This window comes from Caretta caretta, chromosome 6, assembly GCF_965140235.1.
Source record: "Caretta caretta isolate rCarCar2 chromosome 6, rCarCar1.hap1, whole genome shotgun sequence".
Classification (NCBI taxonomy): Eukaryota; Metazoa; Chordata; order Testudines; family Cheloniidae; genus Caretta; species Caretta caretta.
Window position 1 is genome coordinate 119359466 of NC_134211.1, and position 18125 is coordinate 119377590.

The following is an 18125-nucleotide window of genomic DNA, read 5'->3' on the forward strand; positions in this document are numbered from 1 at the left end:
AAACGATTCAAAATGTATAGAACTTAAGTTTTTTTGCAAGTAAAGCTATGTTTCCATATAATTTATGCAGTGCTCTCTTTTGGATTCAGGAAGAGACAGTTTAAAAAGGTAAACACTCCTAAGGGTTTTGCCAACAAAATGGAAAATTACATATTTGCATATGAGACTTTTCAATTAGACTGTCTGCTCCTGATATACTGTCAGGGGCATGCCCACCTTTTGTCTTCAAAGTAATAAGACAAGGAGGTTACAGAGTGATGAGCAGCATAAACAATATGCATTTGTGTGCTTGTGGGATATGGTGGCAGTAAATAATACACCACTGATGTACAAAGATAATATTTTTCACAAGAGAGCACTATATTTGTATTTTCTGAATACAATTTTTTGTGCGCCCCTTAATGAAAACTCTGCATTCTTAGTTTGGTTTAAGTTAGTTTCCATTATAAATCTTGTTAGGTTTTTTTTTTTTTTTTTTAATAGAGCAGTAGCAGCAGCAGCTTCCCATTGCATGCCCAATTTTCAATTCCCTTTTACAATTATCCTTCAAAAGAAACCAATTTTAACTTAAAACAGAAATTTTGTATAGCAGCTCTCACCCTGTAACAGATATATTCCTGGGGAATTTGGTAAAAATCAGCAAATGAGTTTATAGTGTGTTGAAATCTACCTTTTGCTCACATCTGAACTTTAAATTTTTGTAATGTCTCACAAAACAGCTTGGCTTTGGTACTCCTCCCCTCCCCATTTTTGTGCCTTGCTGATTGCACTTTGGGGGTGGATGCAGAGTAGAGGGTTAATTACAAAGCTATATAATAAAACATAAAAATAGCTTGTGATCCCTGCTTACCTAACTGTAAGGAAAGAGATTAACAAGGGGTTCGTTAGAGCAACAATACTAAAAAACAGTGGAATGCTAAGCGAAAGAAGAAGTACTTGCCTTCCTCAGCAAGCATGATATAACTAGGAAAATGAAGGTCTAATACAAGTAAGAGATTTTAAAGACTTTTTTCCTGGATGACAGGAGTTTTTTTTGCGGGGGAGGGGGGAATGGGGGACAAAGCTGAAGAATGCCTCAGTTCTTACTCTGTACAATAGGGTCAGATGGAGAAGTGCTCTGCTCATATCTTCATGCCTTAAAGTGGCAGAATGTAGCCCTTCCCCTTGTCTTTCTGTTAGTCATGATTGCAGACTGGGCTACACTCAGAATGAGCTATTTTAATTTTTTTCAATACTTATAAATATAAACTGACCTATTACAGACTCCAGGCATATGTTCAGGGATAGCGTAAGAAATACAGGAAAACATAAAGGGGTCAGTATCCTGGAGGGGCCATGTTGGTAGCATGCTAGCAAGGTTGTGGGTTGGTGTATCTAGTTTTGGAATGAGGGACTTTGGGTGAGGAATAAGCAGGGAGGATCCATGATAGGCAGAGAACAGCAAAGGGGACAAGGGAACAAGGAAGATCCTAATCAGCACATCCACTTCCAAGAATCACCTAGTAACTTGAGGACAGCATAAACAAGGTAGGGATTGATTATAAGGCCATGGGTAACAATCTGGATCTATTACCTGCTCATTTCCAGACATCCCATTGTCTAGAATTCCAAAAAGTGTACAATTTTTGAAGAGAAAGTTGTACTGTTTTAGGGTATTTTTGGACTCCACTGAAAAAATTTCAGCTTTAGCTTTTTAAACTAAACTTTTTGCTTCTAATTTTAATAAATTAACTTCAGCATGATAAAAACGTCCCAATAATAATGCTGTCTCTGTGAAAAGATTCTCAAAGACGAAGCAGCTAGCTATGCAATCATGTCAAACCTGAAATTTAATCAGTAAAATACTCTAAATTACTCATTCAAAGAAAAAAAAAGTGTATTATAATTAAAATAATTGAGAAAATTATTTCCTTTAACAGAGCATGGCAGTACAACAAATCAAACACCACCCAGGACTTTTTCAGAACCCCATCATTTTGACATCTAGTCAATTTTTATAAAAGATTTATAAGTAGTTTCAGGTACTACCACTGTCCTCGATTTCCCTTGAAAAATGTGTGGGTTTACCATAACATTTCTCTCTCTCTTTTTTAAAAAAGTCTTTCCCTTCCCTGACCCCCTTACTGTTTGAAAAGTCCTAGATAAACAAGGGAAACAGCAAAACTGAGCATCAGAAAGTGATATTCCATGTACAAACTGAAAAACAGACCTCTCTCTAATCTTTTAGACATAATTATCTCAGGTGTTACAAGTAGACAATTTTTAGATAAATGTGATTTTCAAATCAACAGCATCCTTTTGAGTTACATTAAGGCCCAGTTCAGTAACTTAATTAAGCACACATTTAAAAGTTAAAGGTTTCAGAGGGGTAGCTGTGTTAGTCTGTATCAGCAAAAACGACAAGGAGTCCTTGTGGCACCTGAGAAACTAGCAAATTTATTTGGGCATAATTTGGATCCAAATTTATTTGGATGTCTGATTTGTGTCCATTTATTCTTTTGTGTAGAGACAGTCTGGTTTGGCCAATGCACATGGCAGAGGGGCATTGCTGGCACATATATCACATTGGTAGATGTGCAGGTGAACGAGCCCCTGGTGGTGTGGCTGATGTGGTTAGGTCCTATGATGGTGTCCCTTGAATAGATATGCAGACAGAGTTGGCAACGGGGTTTGTTGCCGGATTGGTTCCTGGGTCAGACATCAAGAACTGTAACATTCAAAAACCAGTAGGAGAGCACTTCAATCTCCCTGCACTCAATAACAGACTTAAAGTGGCCACTCTTCAACAAAAAAACCTTCAAAGAGAAACTACAGAGCTGGAATTTATTTGCAAACTTGACACCATCAAATTAGGTCTGAATAAAGACTGGGAGCGGCTGGGTCACTACAAAAAGTAATTTTCCCTCTGTTGATACTCACACCTTCTTGTCAACTGTTGGGAATGGGCCACATCCACCCTAATTGAATTGGCCTTGTTAGCACTGAACCCAACTTGGTAAGACAACTCCCGTCTTTTCATGTGCTGTATACTCATACCTGTCTACTGTATTTTTCACTCCATGCGTTTGATGAAGTGGGTTATAGCCCATAAAAGCTTATGCCCAAATAAATTTATTAGTCTCTAAGGTGCCACAAGGAGTCCTCATTGTTTTTATTTAAAAGTTAAAAACATTCTTAAATCCCCATTGACTTCCCTGCGATTTGAGCAGACTCTTTAAGTGCTGTCCCTGAACAGGGAATGGTTTCTTGAATCTGGTCCTAAGCTGCTATTGCATTTGTTCACTAACTAGCTAAATGCCTGCATCTCAGACTAAAAAAATCAGTGTATGCTCAGTTACACAGTTGATTTCAGGTATCGCAGATATTTCTTTAAAACAAAACCAATAAGCCATAACAATTGGTTTGCAAAATTATCACACACAAACACCCACGAGAGAATCCTGAAGTCAGAAACACCAACAGGGGATGGGAGTAAAAGTCAATTTTTAGTCTCAACACTGACAGTCTACCTTAAAATTAGCTGCAGTCTAGGTTATTTAAATCAACCAGGTAGTCCAATTGGGTAACATATACTGTGTCCTATAAACAGATTAATAACAAACAGAACAGATCTAACATCTCAGGGTTATGTAGCTCTGCTGCAACACAAATAACAGTCTCCCATGAAAAGGTGTTTGTTTTCACCACTTTCACTAGCACCATAAAAATACTCTTAAGCCAGGTGCAGCAGAAGAGACTTGCTCACAAACCCAACAGAAGGGGGGAAAAAACAAAAAAAACAGAGCTAGAAAGATGAGTCAAAAGAATGATATACATTCCAATTTAATGTTACAATATTTAGATTTGCCAAATGTATCAACAAGAACTCAGATTTATGATGCTTCAAAGAAAAATATATTCTAAAAATAGATACCATTTCGACATCTCATAATGCCTGGTCAGTTTTCTCTCTCTTTTTTTTAAAAAAAATACTGAAACATTAGCATGAAAACAAGGTTTTTGCTTCTTTAGAAGTTCATTTGCTCTGGAGTCTAGCTGTTTATTGCTCACTGAAAGTCATAACTGACATCACTAACAGAGATAATTTATTACAAAGACAACTAAAAGAAAGCTATCATGCTTAAGCAAACACCACACTATGAAAATGATAACATTTGAAATAGATGATTTATAATGTATTCATATTACATACATTTTAAATAGAAAAATATTGGTTTGTGAGCAATCTGTACTAAAATTGCTTGGTTTACTGGACAGAGGAGCTTGAGATTTGAATTCTTTGATGGTTTAATGCTAATGTATAAAATTAGTAAGTCTGTTTCAGACTATTTCTTCAAGACAACAATCAAAATGAATCGTATAAAGCTTTAAATTCTATCCCCCGCTTAGCCAGGGTGAAGCAGTAATTTCCTTTAAAGGGATAATTAGCTAAAGAGCTCATTTATAATTCTAGAAAAGAGATATAAATTTAACAAAAAAGCAAAAGCAAAGAAAGCTGCCAAGTGAAGCATTAAATGCACTGAGTAATCGCTGTTTGTTAACTAAGTACATAAACTACTTTTCAAAATGAGCCATTATATGCATTACATTTCCCTTACATCTTAAAAAGTAAAAGCAGTAAACATTTTAAAGCTACAATTAACAGAGGAGGCCACCCTTAAAAGCAGTCCATTCTTTCTGCAACTATAGTTTGACATTCACATATTTTTAATTTTAGAAACTATCATCCACAATCAACCACAGTCTTGTGCATGGATTTCTTTCCGAACTTAAAACAGATCAAAATGTGAAAGATATTAGTTGAGAATGGATGATGCCCTTTTGTCCCCATAAACCTTATTTCAAATTTATTTATTTTTTAAGAGTGGCCTTACAAAAAGTCTCTGTTAATTTAGACCAAAAGCACATTTACACTAACATAGACTCACTTGCTTGCCAATTCACCCCCTGGCGGGAGGTTTGGGATGCTCTCAGTTGCTAACGTACGCATCACGTGGACTAAGTCTGGTACTCCTTCACCCTGCTTCTTTATGATCTCTGGGAATCAGAAGTACTTTTTTTGTAAGTGCAGTCCAAATTTAACTTGAAAAGATTGAAACACTCAGTTTTATCAAAAAGCAGTTTAACATTTTAAAAGACAGCATTTACCATGTTGGACACTAATCTTTGGTGCCACAACAAAAAAGCCAGTGTACCTGTAAAAAGCTATTGTATATTTGACAAAAAAAAAATACCAACTATGATCTGTTCTTCACATAGTTCTATACTTCCAAAATTTTAATCATTTTGATTAGTATATCACATAACAAAGGGTATCTTAACAGGTAAACAAACTAGGTAGTTCTAAATAGGCTTCACTAGAACATAATTATTGTATTTTGCCAAAGAAACATCCTGTGAAAAAGCCGGGTTTAATGTCCATTTTTTTTTTTTTTAATATATGAATGGATGTTAAAAGGTTATTGCCATGGTAGAAAATATAATATTTTGAAGAAACAAGAAGTTAAGTGTTTTGTTTAAAATATGCTTTATATAGTTATACCAGATTGCAGATTATTAACATAAAAACATTAAAAGTCATCACGCATAAACAGACAAGAGCCAAGAATGTCAGAGTTAAGATAGAACTCTGTCCTTAACTCAAAGGGATATTTCAACAGCAGGTGATTTTACATACAACAAACACAATCCACCTCTCATCAGGTAAGCAAGAGACTCTCTACAGTAGCCACAGCAAAGTGTGCTAAGAATAAAGTTACAGATAGCTACATTTCTTAAGCCTTATCTTCTGAAGTGTTGAACACCCACATCTGCAGCTGAATTTAAGTTAGTTATCACCTCTGGAGGGGGAGGGGAATCAGACTTCTTCCAGTTTTGTGAAATCCATTAAAATTTTTTTTACAAGGTAAATGAGAATTGTCTACTATCCCATGACATTTAAATGTATATACATTTCTCAATACACTAGAAACTCCTTCAAAGACATTATTTAAGGAGGATACTTTATCAATCAATCAGCTTGGAGTTGCTGATCTCCAAGTGGATGTCATGGCAAGTGTACAAAAATGCGCATGCACAGTTAAATATTCTTTATGTAGTAAAATCTTTCCAAAATTTATTTGAAAAAAGTAGTTTGAACACATGGAGAACCCACTTTCAATTTAAATATTTTTACAATTTATCTTTTTATCCCAATACTGAAAAAAAAAATCAAGATGTACGATATACCATTTTAAACTCATATTGGTGAGTTAATGTTACACTAAAGTATCTAAAACCAGTATACTTTCCTTTTAAATAAAAAAATAGTACAAATTCATGAACTGATTTGTGTGCACGGAACAGGTTTTCTGGGATGCAACCTTCCATGCAAAAAGGATTAGTCCAATTTGCCGCCAGATTCTATGCAAGTAATTGACACTGGAAACACTGGCATACCCTTACTTGCAGTAAAATAACCAAATGTCAAAATTTGCAGTACAAAGTATTAGCTATTTAGTTCTAGATTTTAAGTAGGAAAGAAATCCAACATGTGACACTACACATTAGGCAAACATCTCAAAACTCAAATGTCCCACTTTCTGAAGAACTATGGCCAAAATTCATATTTTACCGTCTAGCATTTAGTAAAGAGAATTCTAACACTCTTAAATCTGAATAAAAAGCAAAGATCTCAGATTTGGTTTGCCAAGTTCCTTTATTGTGTAATCTTCAACATCTAGTATATTCTACATCATTCTAAAGCTAAAGTTCTGCCGTACAAAAATAAAGGGATTTATAGTTTGCCTAAACTACACAGTTTCACAACCTAAAGCTGCAGTACATTTAACATACAGTCACCACTAAATGAATACATTTATACTCTGATAGAACTATAGATACAGTCTGAAATAACACTGATGACAACAAATGGAACCAATCCATTGCTTTTTTTTTAAAAATAATTATTAAATTATCTTTTGTTTCAATGCATCTTGCATCCCTTTCTCTGACCTAATTTAAACCTTCTAAATGTTTTCACCATTTAAGACAGTGGGGAAAAAATGTACTTACACTAAAAATAAAGAATTCAAAATGTATTTATTTCCAGTTTTAAATGGAAATTTCAGATAAAATTCTTAAAAATCTAACATTTCAGGTTTTGCTGAAAAATGGCCAGTTAATTTAAAACTATCAATTTCAATTAATTCCGTGGATTACATGCATCTAATAACCAGATCTGTTACTATATTAAGTATGTATATGATACAAAATGTGTTTTAAAGAATGAGTCAAAAACCTTAAGGAATGTTAATTTAAAAAAAAAAAGAAGTGAGTCAAACCAGCTCAGTAACTGGAGTAATAGTGCAACTAGAGTAACATCTGGGAATGACTGATTAATCTTTTCAGCCAGCAAGTCTTCAAAACCTTTTAGAAGCAACACTGATTTACTGGAAAGGGATTGCACAAAGATGTTTTGTCACTCTTACTTCACCTCCTGTTAGACATTTTCAGCTCTAAATGTGAGCCACAGAAGCGTCCAACATTGATGCAAGAATGTAGGTTAAAGGAGTGAAGGATAGTCAGGTGTAAGGGGGAGAGTAGAAACCTTCTTATATCAGCCAGGTTTTTTTATTCCCGTTTGTAGTTCAAGATGGCCATCAATACAGGGCCTTCTTTACAGCAGTAAGTACAACAAACTTTAATATGAAAACATTAAAATAAGATTTTACTGCACATTATGGGATGAAAAATGCTTTTATGTAATTGATCAACAAGAAAATTTATATTAAAATATAATCTAACCTCATTACTTGGACTATGTTTGCTGGTCAAACACCTATTTTGTTATATAACTGCTATGTACTGCAATGCTCATTCACAAAATTTCCATTTTATTGTATTTTAATTTTCTAAATTAGACATTACAGACTGGTAAAAACTACTTCAGAATTTCTTTACATTTACCAATTTCTTCAACTGAAATTGAAGCTTTTAAAATCTTAAAAACTGCATTATTACTAAGGCATTTCAAGATAACAGTAGTAAGATTATTCAGCACAGTGTTGAAAGTTTCAGCAATGGCCATATTAGTCCCACCTCAGTAGACAATACTGTATATTAAGTTTCCAGCATGAAACAATCTTATTTTAATTGCATAAATATGGTTAAGTTTAATGTAATAAAGTGACATTGTGGCTTGAGTTTACCTTTCTCACATTAAGTCCCAAAAATTTCACTCATGCGAGTGAGGACTGTAAGTTCTGAAACTATGTTATGTTATAAACTGCTATCTGGTTGCATTTTTTGCTTATAATAAAAAGTGTAAATACTATTTCTGTGTGCATTATCAAAGGGAAAAGATGTTTAAGTCCAAGGAAAATAACTTTAAAACAAAGTGTGGACTCTATAGCAGCAATATATTTTTCTAAATGTGTCCACCGAATTCGGATTAAAGTGCTTTATATCATGTAAATTTTCCCCATTCACACAGACAAAAACGAAGTTTCACTTGTCCCTGAAATATGTTATTTCTAAAAATGCAAGAAACTCAGCAACCAAACAAATGCATTGTTCCCTACAGCATAACCTTATGCAGTTCTAATACTTAGGATCTTCATTCAGCAATATCTGGACGTGATGTTCCCATTTCATCTACAGTAATACACACAGGCCAATGGGATCAGTTAATGGAGATGCAACCTTAACTTACTTTGGCCTTAGAGTTAAGTCAAATCTCCAATCTCCAAGATTTTTGTTAACAGTTAAAAGGGAAAAAAGTTCATGGGGCATTTATATAATTCATCAGTCACTGATCTGACAAACCCTAAGAGCTGTGTATATCACGCCAATGTATGCTATTAGGGACTCTTACCCTAGATATTAACAACATGATACATTCATAATAACTGATTAATTAAAATCTATATCCTCAATATGTTTCCATTTGAAAAATGTTAATTTCACCTATATACTAAACTGCATGTGTAGAGTAAGTGTTTCAGATATTTAGGAAATTTAATATTTAGGAGATCTGAGCACACCAGTGGCAGCTGCTTCTTAAACCCCAATCTCTGCTTCAGTTTTTAATACCCAAAGGCACTACAGTCCAGATTACAAAATTATTAAATTATGGTTTAAATCAACACATTTCTAGGTATATGGCACAAAGTGCCTGAAACAACAGTTCCTTCTCTTTCCCTTTTAAAATATAAAAAACACAAATGAAAATAAAATTTGCTTTTAAAAAGGTTACTGGCAGGATTGTACATTATATGCCCAGCTTCAGTTCAGTATGAATGTTTAAGGTTTAGCTATAACACAAATGTTGATAGGCTTTTACTCTTAAATATAATCATATTAGCAAGTGCTATTATGTTAACAGTAACATTGCTGTGGCCCTTAAATTATCATACAATATACTTATTAGGGCCATGTAATTGTACATAGCTTTACAGAAAAATGGCACTCAAATTACCATCTTCAAAAATATGCTGCCAGATTTCATTCAAATGCACATGCCAGGAATCAGAATTTACTGGCCTGAAGTTAGTGATGCCAATGGACTCATCAAGAACTTTGAGCACAAGTAGATTACTTTCCTCTGCCATCCTAAATAGAATCTCCAGGGCCATAAGCTTCTGCGGTTTCTGTTTCAGTAGCATTTTGTCATGACATACAGCATACATCCAACGGAATATAGGAGTGCCTTTTTCAGAGATGTATATGCAGGCTACATCTACACCTGGAGCTAGAGGTGTGATTCCCAACTCATGTAGAGACACTCTTGTAAGCTCCAAAAATAGTAATGTTGCCACAATGGCAAGGGCAGCAGTGAGCAGCAGCAAAGGCTATCCGTCCTGCCTGTATATCTCAGGGTCCAGGAGCATTTGTAGTCGACGTACCTAGCCTGTGCCACTGTCCAAAGCAGCCCACGCTACCACGGCTACGCTACTATTTTTAGAGCGCTAGCTCAATGAGATCTAGTAGGAGTATGTCTATGCAAGCTAGAAATCACACCTCCTAGCTCCAAGTGCAGACAGCCTAAATGTCCAACGGCACTTAAAGGTTTAATAAAAAAAAACCCTACAGGTGTTAGAGTTTAGTTGTTTGGGGGATTGTTTAGAAACAAAGCTACTTATTTTTTTTTAAATGATCCACCTTCTACTCTGCTTTCCAGGTACTTGTCCAACTCTGCCTCTCTCTTCACCGCCTCTGGCAATACCTTTGGTGCACTTGGAAAACAGATCAAAATCACACTCATGTTGTCTCGACTTCCCTGGTAGTGGAAAAAAACAAAAACAGATGAGACAATATCCTGTATCCAGTGAGTAATACACACTGATTTTATCCCAAGGCCATATCAAAGCAGTTTATAAAATTATTTAAAATTAAAATAAAAAATAAAATTTTAAGTAAAATATTTTGCTCATCACGTGAAATTAGAATACTTTTCTTCCATCATACCATTAAATAAAAAATGGTATCATTTACAAATAACTGTTCAAGAAGTCTGCATGTTGAGTATCATTCAGTACAAACAGGCTTTTAAATTTACTTTGTTAACTTTTTTCTTCATGATTGATGTTTACAATGAGCCTACAAGTTGATGACTCCCGTCTTGCTGAATGCTGAAATTATTTGCAAAACTAACATGGGAGATTTATTACTGAGATTTATAAAACTTGTTTCCATCCTGCTTAAATATTAATATTGTTTGGAGGGAAAGATTACATTAGCTGTAGAAATATTAAATGCTTAAATAGGAATATTTAAGGTATCTGAAGCCAGTTATAAAGCAAATCAAAAAACCCAACTTAGACACCTAAAAATATTGCTAGCGTCAAATGTGCATTTTTCATAAACAGTTCCCCACAGTAGGCCTAAGGGCCAGTCATTAAGAGGAAGTAGTGTTTGTGACATACACATTTTCATTTGCACATAGAAATATTTCTCACTATGTAAACTTTTAGAACGCAAGTGAGCAAAATAAGCACAACTTTAATAAAATACTTGAATGCAGTACTGTACAACCATGCTTTGCAGAAAAAAGTACTAAATATTGATTCAAATGATTTTCCAACTGTTAAGGGCCCTATTCCGCAAACACTTACATAGATGCTGAACTTTAAATACAAGTAGTCCTATTGAAGCCAATGAGACTACTCATGTAAATAATGGTAAGCACGGATGCAAGTATTTGCAAGATTGGTGCCTAAACCAATCAGTATTGTCCTGTGGTATTTACATTTCCCGTACTAGCGCAGCTGAAATTATAAATGAAAAACTGGCAGTGAATGCAGTTTAACTTTTTAAAATGATAGAAAACTATTTATGCAATGTTGTTGTAGCTACGTTTGTCCCAGGATATTAGAGAGACGAGGTGGGTGAGGTAATATCTTTTATTGGACCAACTTCTGTTGGTGACAGATACCAGAGTTCTGTGGAGCTTGTCTTCCGATATCTCTCACCAACAGAAGTTGGTCCAATAAAAGATATTACCTCACCCACCTTGTCTCTAGAAAACTATTACATAGTTAACGGGGTCATTGTTTCACACCTCTTTAGAGATATGGTGCCAATACTAACAATGCGATCCTGCCTTTATTTACAGCTTGCATATCAAAGCTCAGTATTATAAATAGGATTAAATGCTTGTCTAGGGAAAGTTAAAACAAACTATGAAATTTTAACAATGTTCAGTCTGTCCTATTAAGCAACAGAACAACCTTTCATTTTGTTTATAGAAACATACAAATTCGGACTCATTGCATAAAAAAACAATCACAAAATCTGTATTTATTAAGTAAAAATTGTGCCTGTCTTCTTGAGCAGATGTAATTAGTTGGACTCTTGGACAGCTAAAAGCTATATGTAATAATCTGTAAGTAACTGTACAAGAAAAGATTTTTTTATGCAGATGTAAAATTATATAAGGAACAATTTAAAAAAAATCAGATCAAAGATTTCAGTAGTTAATTGAAGTTCTTAATTTTAGAAACCAAAGTTCAGTCATTTTGTATGGTTTTGGCATGATTCAGGCAGAAATGCTACGTTTCCCCAGTGACAGAAGAGGAAAAAATAAATTGTTTGTTGCCTTTATTTACTTCTTTGGAAGGTATAAAAGCTGCTTATATATTTTTTCCATTTCCTTTCTTTAATCTTAGAAATAGATCATTTTTCCTCAGCTACTAAATTTTCCACTCATGCCAATACCACCAATTCTCAAGTAATTCAGTCTCTATATGAAACGTGATATAAGACCTGATATTTCTATCAAATGTTTTAAAATCCATTTTTATTGCATTGTGAAGCAGCAAAAAGGTCACTGTTATTTCCATTGGTCATTTTTAAAAGTGCTAACTAGCTTGCCATAGAGCGCAACATATCTTTACATGATTTAAAAACTTCTAAACAAATAAGGCGAGCCATTATTGAAGTCCACGTGCCCTTACTATTTGCTGCTCCTAGTTATATCCCCAATGGCATTCTAGTAAGTGGCTCAACAGTGGAATGATTGTATCATATAGTTATTGTTACAAAATTGTACAGAAACTAAACTTCAGCTACTCTATAGATCTGAATTGAAATTTATTTTCATCTTGTTGACAATAGAAAAACTCCTACTACTTTACTGAAAACATAATAGGTTTCTCCTCTTAAAGTTCTGACTACCTTGTACAAGCAGGTGTCGACTATCTCATTGCAAACTTTCTCAAGGTCATCAGTGACTTCGAGTCTGGATCTTACAAAGTCACAGAGCTCTTCATTTCCCATAACATCCCAGATACCATCACAAGCCAGTATGATAAACTGATCATCTTCTTCTGATCTCTCAATTTCGTAAACTTCAGGCTCAGGTGAGACAAGCTGCTCTGTAGGGCCTTTCCCATGGACACATTTGTAATCAAAGTCCCCAAGAGCTCTAGACACAGCAAGAGAGCCATTCACACGTTGAATCATTACAGAACCACCTGCATTCTGTATACGCTCTTTCTCCAGTGGATTACTTGGTTTGTGATCTTGTGTGAAGAAGTGAACCTTCCTGTTTCTACAAAGTAAACCTCTTGAGTCTCCACAGTTGATGAAGTAAGTGTGTTGAGGAGAAATCATGACACCCACCGCTGTTGACCCGCTTCTATCTGCACCATGTTTCTTCTCAGAGATTACTCTCATATGTTCATCAATTTGCAGAAAACCTGTTCTGATTCCATTCTTTACACTTTCCACAGAGGGTGGTCCATCGGACCCTTTAAAATCCTGGTTGCTTGTGATGTGATCTAATAAATGCTCACAGCAGTATTTGGCAACCTGGGATCCAGCATGCCCATCATATACAGCAAAAAATGACCATCCATCAAGTCCATTTGGCAAACCAATAACAGCTGTATGTGCATCCTCCATCTCAACTCGCCAACCTTGCATACTACTTAGCCCATAACGTAGCCCATTACCCTGCCCTTGGGCATTATGCTTCTCCATCTTTGGCTTGTCTAAAAACGCTCCCATGATGACTTGTTCCTTCAGTTCTAAGGAAAAAAGAATATTATTGTTAAGCTATTTCTACAAAACAAAACCATTTAAACATGTTACTAGAAACTATTAAATACAGAAAATGTTACTTAAATAATATTAAGGTAAGACAAATGAAGATGGGAAGTTAAAATTTATGGCTGACTTTTGGTCCTTAACTCAATATTTTACATAATAATGAGTTAACTAAAATGTCAGCCTTAACTCTGAACTGCCTTGTTTTGCTTTTGTTGATTTAAGTAAGGACCTCACTACTAATTGAGTGTACTCTGTATGTTTTTGTAAATATTTAAGCTGTAACCATGCATGAAGAAGGTTTACACTAGTTTAGTGTCTGTGGTTTTCATCAAAACACTTGTAGTGAAAATAAGTACAACAAAAACCACCATTCAAACTATTTTAACTAGCATAGACATCTTAGACTTGGTTATTTTTTTTTTTTTTACAGAAACTAACTTCTCAGATGTCTATTTTGTGGTCCAGATGTGTTTAAAACCTCAAACGTTCTGTGTGCTTATAATTCAAGGAGGAAAAACTACCTTTGACATGTTTGCAGAAATCTGTTTGGAAATAAAATTACAAGTATTAGAAATTCACATTTCATATACACAGTAAGCAAATATTTTAATATTTTCTTTATTCACTCTTCTGTGGGTGCAGAGAACAAAGCACATATTTGTACCCAAGAAACACTACTACGCTTTTAAATAGTGTAAATCGACTAGTCTATTTTGACTGCTCTGTACAGTAACTCCTCACTTAGTCGTCCTGCTGCTGGTCAATTAGGGAACATGCTTGTTTAAAGTTGTGCAATGCTTCCTTATAACGTTGTTTGGCAGCTGCCTGCTTTGTCCACTGCTTGCAGGAAGAGCAGCCTGTTGCAGCTAGCTGGGGAGAGGATGGGGGAGCATGGAACCAGGGTGGGCCAGCAACCCCCCATCAGCTCCCTGCTCCCCGTGCAGCAGCCGCCCAGAAGACTATCAATTGCCGGCAGTTCAGCTGTCCCTCCCCCCACTGCCATGTGCTGCTCCTGCCCTCTACCTTGGAGCTGCTCCCTGGAGCCTCCTGCTTGGTGTGCAGGGAAGGGGGGAAGGGGACTAATGTCAGGGTGTCCCTCCTCCCCCGTGCTCCTGCTCACCCCATCTCCATAGAGCAGGGGGGACACAGGACAGGGCTTAGGAGGGAAGGAGCTTGCTGGCCACAGCTGCTCTCTCAACTTCCTGATATATTTAAAAAGGTAATGTACTCAGAGTGGGGTCAGCATACTTAAAGGGACAATGTGCATCTCTCACACACACAAACTGTGTGTGTCTGTCTCTGCCATGCCGTCTCCCCTCCCTCCATTCCTGCTGCCTTGTAGAGTGTGAGGCTACATTAACAACGAGTTAACCCTTGAGGCTCAGCCGAGTGCTAGTTCATCATTTAGCAGTAAGACATTCCCTGAGAAATATCCCACCCTCTAACTTCACCACCTCGACCAAGCTTCACAATCGTCATTGCTGTGTACAGTATTAAATTGTTTGTTTAAAACTTATATTGTGCGTGTGCTAGTTTTTTGTCTGGTGAAAAAAATTTCCCTGGAATCTACCCCCCACCCCCCATTTACATTAATTCTTATGGGGAAATTGGATTTGTTTAACATTGTTTCACTTAAAGTCGCATTTTTCAGGAACATAACTACAATATTAATTGAGAATTACTGTACTCTCACACCCTAGCCATTCATCTTGCCCTTTTAATCCCTACCAGTTTAATTACATAGTCATTAAATCACTCAAATCAGCTCAAATTTTGCATGCTCAGAAGTTTTGCATCATTTGGACTGTGCAACCTGTCGTGATGCAACACAAGATAAAGAAAAGCTGGCAAAGTCCTATTCCATCTGATGATTGATAGGCTACGCATAAAATTGACCAGGAAAGAGTCCTCAACTTCAGTGTGCCACAGGCCCAAATGAGGCTGTTATGGTGGCAGAACATTTCACTTATATGTGTTGTTTTCAAGGGGTAAACATGCATATAAAGAAAAGGAGGACTTGTGGCACCTTAGAGACTAACAAATTTATTTGAGCATAAGCTTTTGTGAGCTACAGCTCACTTCATCGGCTGTGAAGTGAGCTGTAGCTCACGAAAGCTTATGCTCAAATAATTTGTTAGTCTCTAAGGTGCCACAAGTCCTCCTTTTCTTTTTGCGGATACAGACTAACACCGCTGCTACTCTGAAACCTGTCATTATGCATATAAAGGAACTGATCCACACTGTCTTAAAGATGACAGCAACACTTTATTCCAGCAGAACATTAAATACCTATAAGGAACAAATTAATCCTGGTAGCTTTCCAGATATTTTCTTCCTCCCCCACCCCCATCTCTGTTGGAAGCGAAACGTGCAGACTCTAGCGCACACAGCCTGAGAGGAAAAAGTGGCACATTTTGCAGACGATACAAAATTACTCAAGGTAAGTCCAAAGCAAACTGTGAAAAGTTACAAAGGGATTGCACAAAACTGGGTGTCTGGACAACAAAATAGGAGATGAAATTCAACGTTGATAAGTGCAAAGTAATGCAAATAATCCAAACTATACATACAAAATAGAGATGGGATCTAAATTAGCTGTTATCACTCAAGAAAGATTTTGGAGTCATTGTGGGTAGTTCTCTGAAAACATCCACTCAATATGCAATAGCAGCCAAAAAAGCTAACAGTGTTAGGAACCACTAGGAAAGGGATAGATAACATGACAGAAAAATATAATGCCACTTTATAAATCTATGGTACACTCTGAACACTATGTGCAGTTCTGGTCACTCCATCTCAAAAAAGGTATTAAAATGAGAAAAGGTACAGAAGGGCAGAAAAAATGATTAAGGGTATGGAACAGCTTCAGCATCAGGAAACGTTAAAAAGACTGGGACTTTTCAGCTTGGAAGAGACACCTAAGGGGGAAAATATGATAAAAGTCTATAAAATCATGAATGGTGTGGAGAAAATGAATAAGGAAGTGTTATTTACGCCTTCATGTGAACACAAGAACCAGCGGTTACCCAATGAAATCAATAGGCAACAGGTTCAAAACAAACAGAAGAATGTACTTCTTCACATAATGCAATGTCGACCTGTGGAACTCATTTGCAGGGGATGTTGTGAGGGTCAAAAATATAATGAGGTTCAAAAAGAATTAGATAAGTTCATGGAGGATAGGTCCATCAGTGCCCTGGGTGTCCTTAGCCTCCAACTGTCAGAAGCTGGGAGTGGATGAATCACTCAATGATTGCCTGTTCAAGTTCATTCCCTCTGAAGCACCTGGCATTGGCCATTGTTGGAAGACAGGATGCTTGGCTAAATGGACCACTGGTCTGACCAAGTATGGCCATTCTTATGTTCTTAGAATATTTACATTTGATCGGAAAGTGACAGTATATTTAAATACCTGTATATGCTGCCTATGAACAAAATACTGTATATAGCCATATCTACATTACAGAATTAAGTTGACTTAAGTTACACTGACAAGCATAAACCACTGTAATTACATTGCTTGTGCATATTCATACAACGATCCTTGTGTCTGCACAGCGCATCCATGGTTGGTGCTCTAGCACCAACAGATAGAGCAGTGCACTGTGGGTAGCTACCCCACTGTGCAAAACCACCACCATCTCCTGCTAGGAGTTCTGGGAAGGGATCGAAGTACACCATGGGGGAAGGATCATTGCCCCATGATGCAGAATTCCAAGGGCTTCCAACTAGGTTTCGTGCTTTTTTCAATTGCTCCCGTAAACTTTGTACCCACCATCTCTGCCTGAAAGCATGGATGCTGCACTGCTCACCAGTCGTGTGATGAACATTATGAATGCAACGTGACTGATCCTGCAGTATTTCATGAGGCAGCATGTTTTTGGCACCATACCAGAGCGATGGTTTGCCTCCCTTGCCTTCTGGTACAACTGCCTCAGCTCCTCGATCTTCACACAGCACTGATGCTTTCTGCCCTTTTCTGCCCCTTCTCAACCACGCCACAAGCAATCTGCTCATAGGTGTCAAAGTTCCTACAGCTGGACCAGAGCTGTGACTGCACAGCCTCCTCTCCCTACAGACCCAACAGATCTAGCAACTCCAGTGCACTCCAGGTGGGAGTGCGTTTGCTGCAGAAAGCAAGCATTGTTAGCTAGGAAGATGCAAGGTGAGCTGTCCACACCGAGCAAACAGGAAGTGGAAATTTCAAAAATTCCTGGGGCTTTAAAGGGTGAGGGGTGTATGTCTGTGTACCTGCAGCAGAGTAGAAACTGCTTACCGGTGGTCATGATGGGAACTGTGGTACACACCCTGGAGGCTACTTAGGGCAACATAAGCAAGCGCACAGCCTATACTGACAGGTTTCAGAGTAGCAGCCTTGTTAGTCTGTATTCACAAAAAGAAAAGGAGGACTTGTGGCACCTTAGAGACTAACAAATTTACTTGAGCATAAGCTTTCGTGAGCTACAGCTCACGGTATTGCAAAAAGCTCTATGCCGCTTGTTGAGGTGGTTTTATTAGGTCATCATTGGAGAATTAAATCAGCAGGAGGAGCACTATTGAGTGTACACCTCCCCAGTTTTGTTGACGAAACCTGA

General features: G+C 36.8%; 1 protein-coding gene across 2 annotated transcripts in view; it reads right to left on the reverse strand.

The window, feature by feature from the left end:
* PPM1A (protein phosphatase, Mg2+/Mn2+ dependent 1A) overlaps window positions 1-18125 on the reverse strand; it is a 57371-nt gene that overhangs the window by 11903 nt on the left and 27343 nt on the right. The window contains exons 2-5 of one of the 2 annotated variants that reach the window (XM_048853868.2): window positions 14052-14072; window positions 12655-13508; window positions 10141-10258; window positions 4929-5037 (exon numbers count right to left, since the gene is read on the reverse strand). In XM_048853868.2, coding sequence (XP_048709825.1) covers window positions 4929-5037; window positions 10141-10258; window positions 12655-13488 — 1061 coding nt within the window. In that variant the 5' untranslated portion in view covers window positions 13489-13508; window positions 14052-14072. The remainder of the gene's footprint in view (window positions 1-4928; window positions 5038-10140; window positions 10259-12654; window positions 13509-14051; window positions 14073-18125) is intronic. The other variant, XM_048853864.2, reaches the window with a different exon arrangement.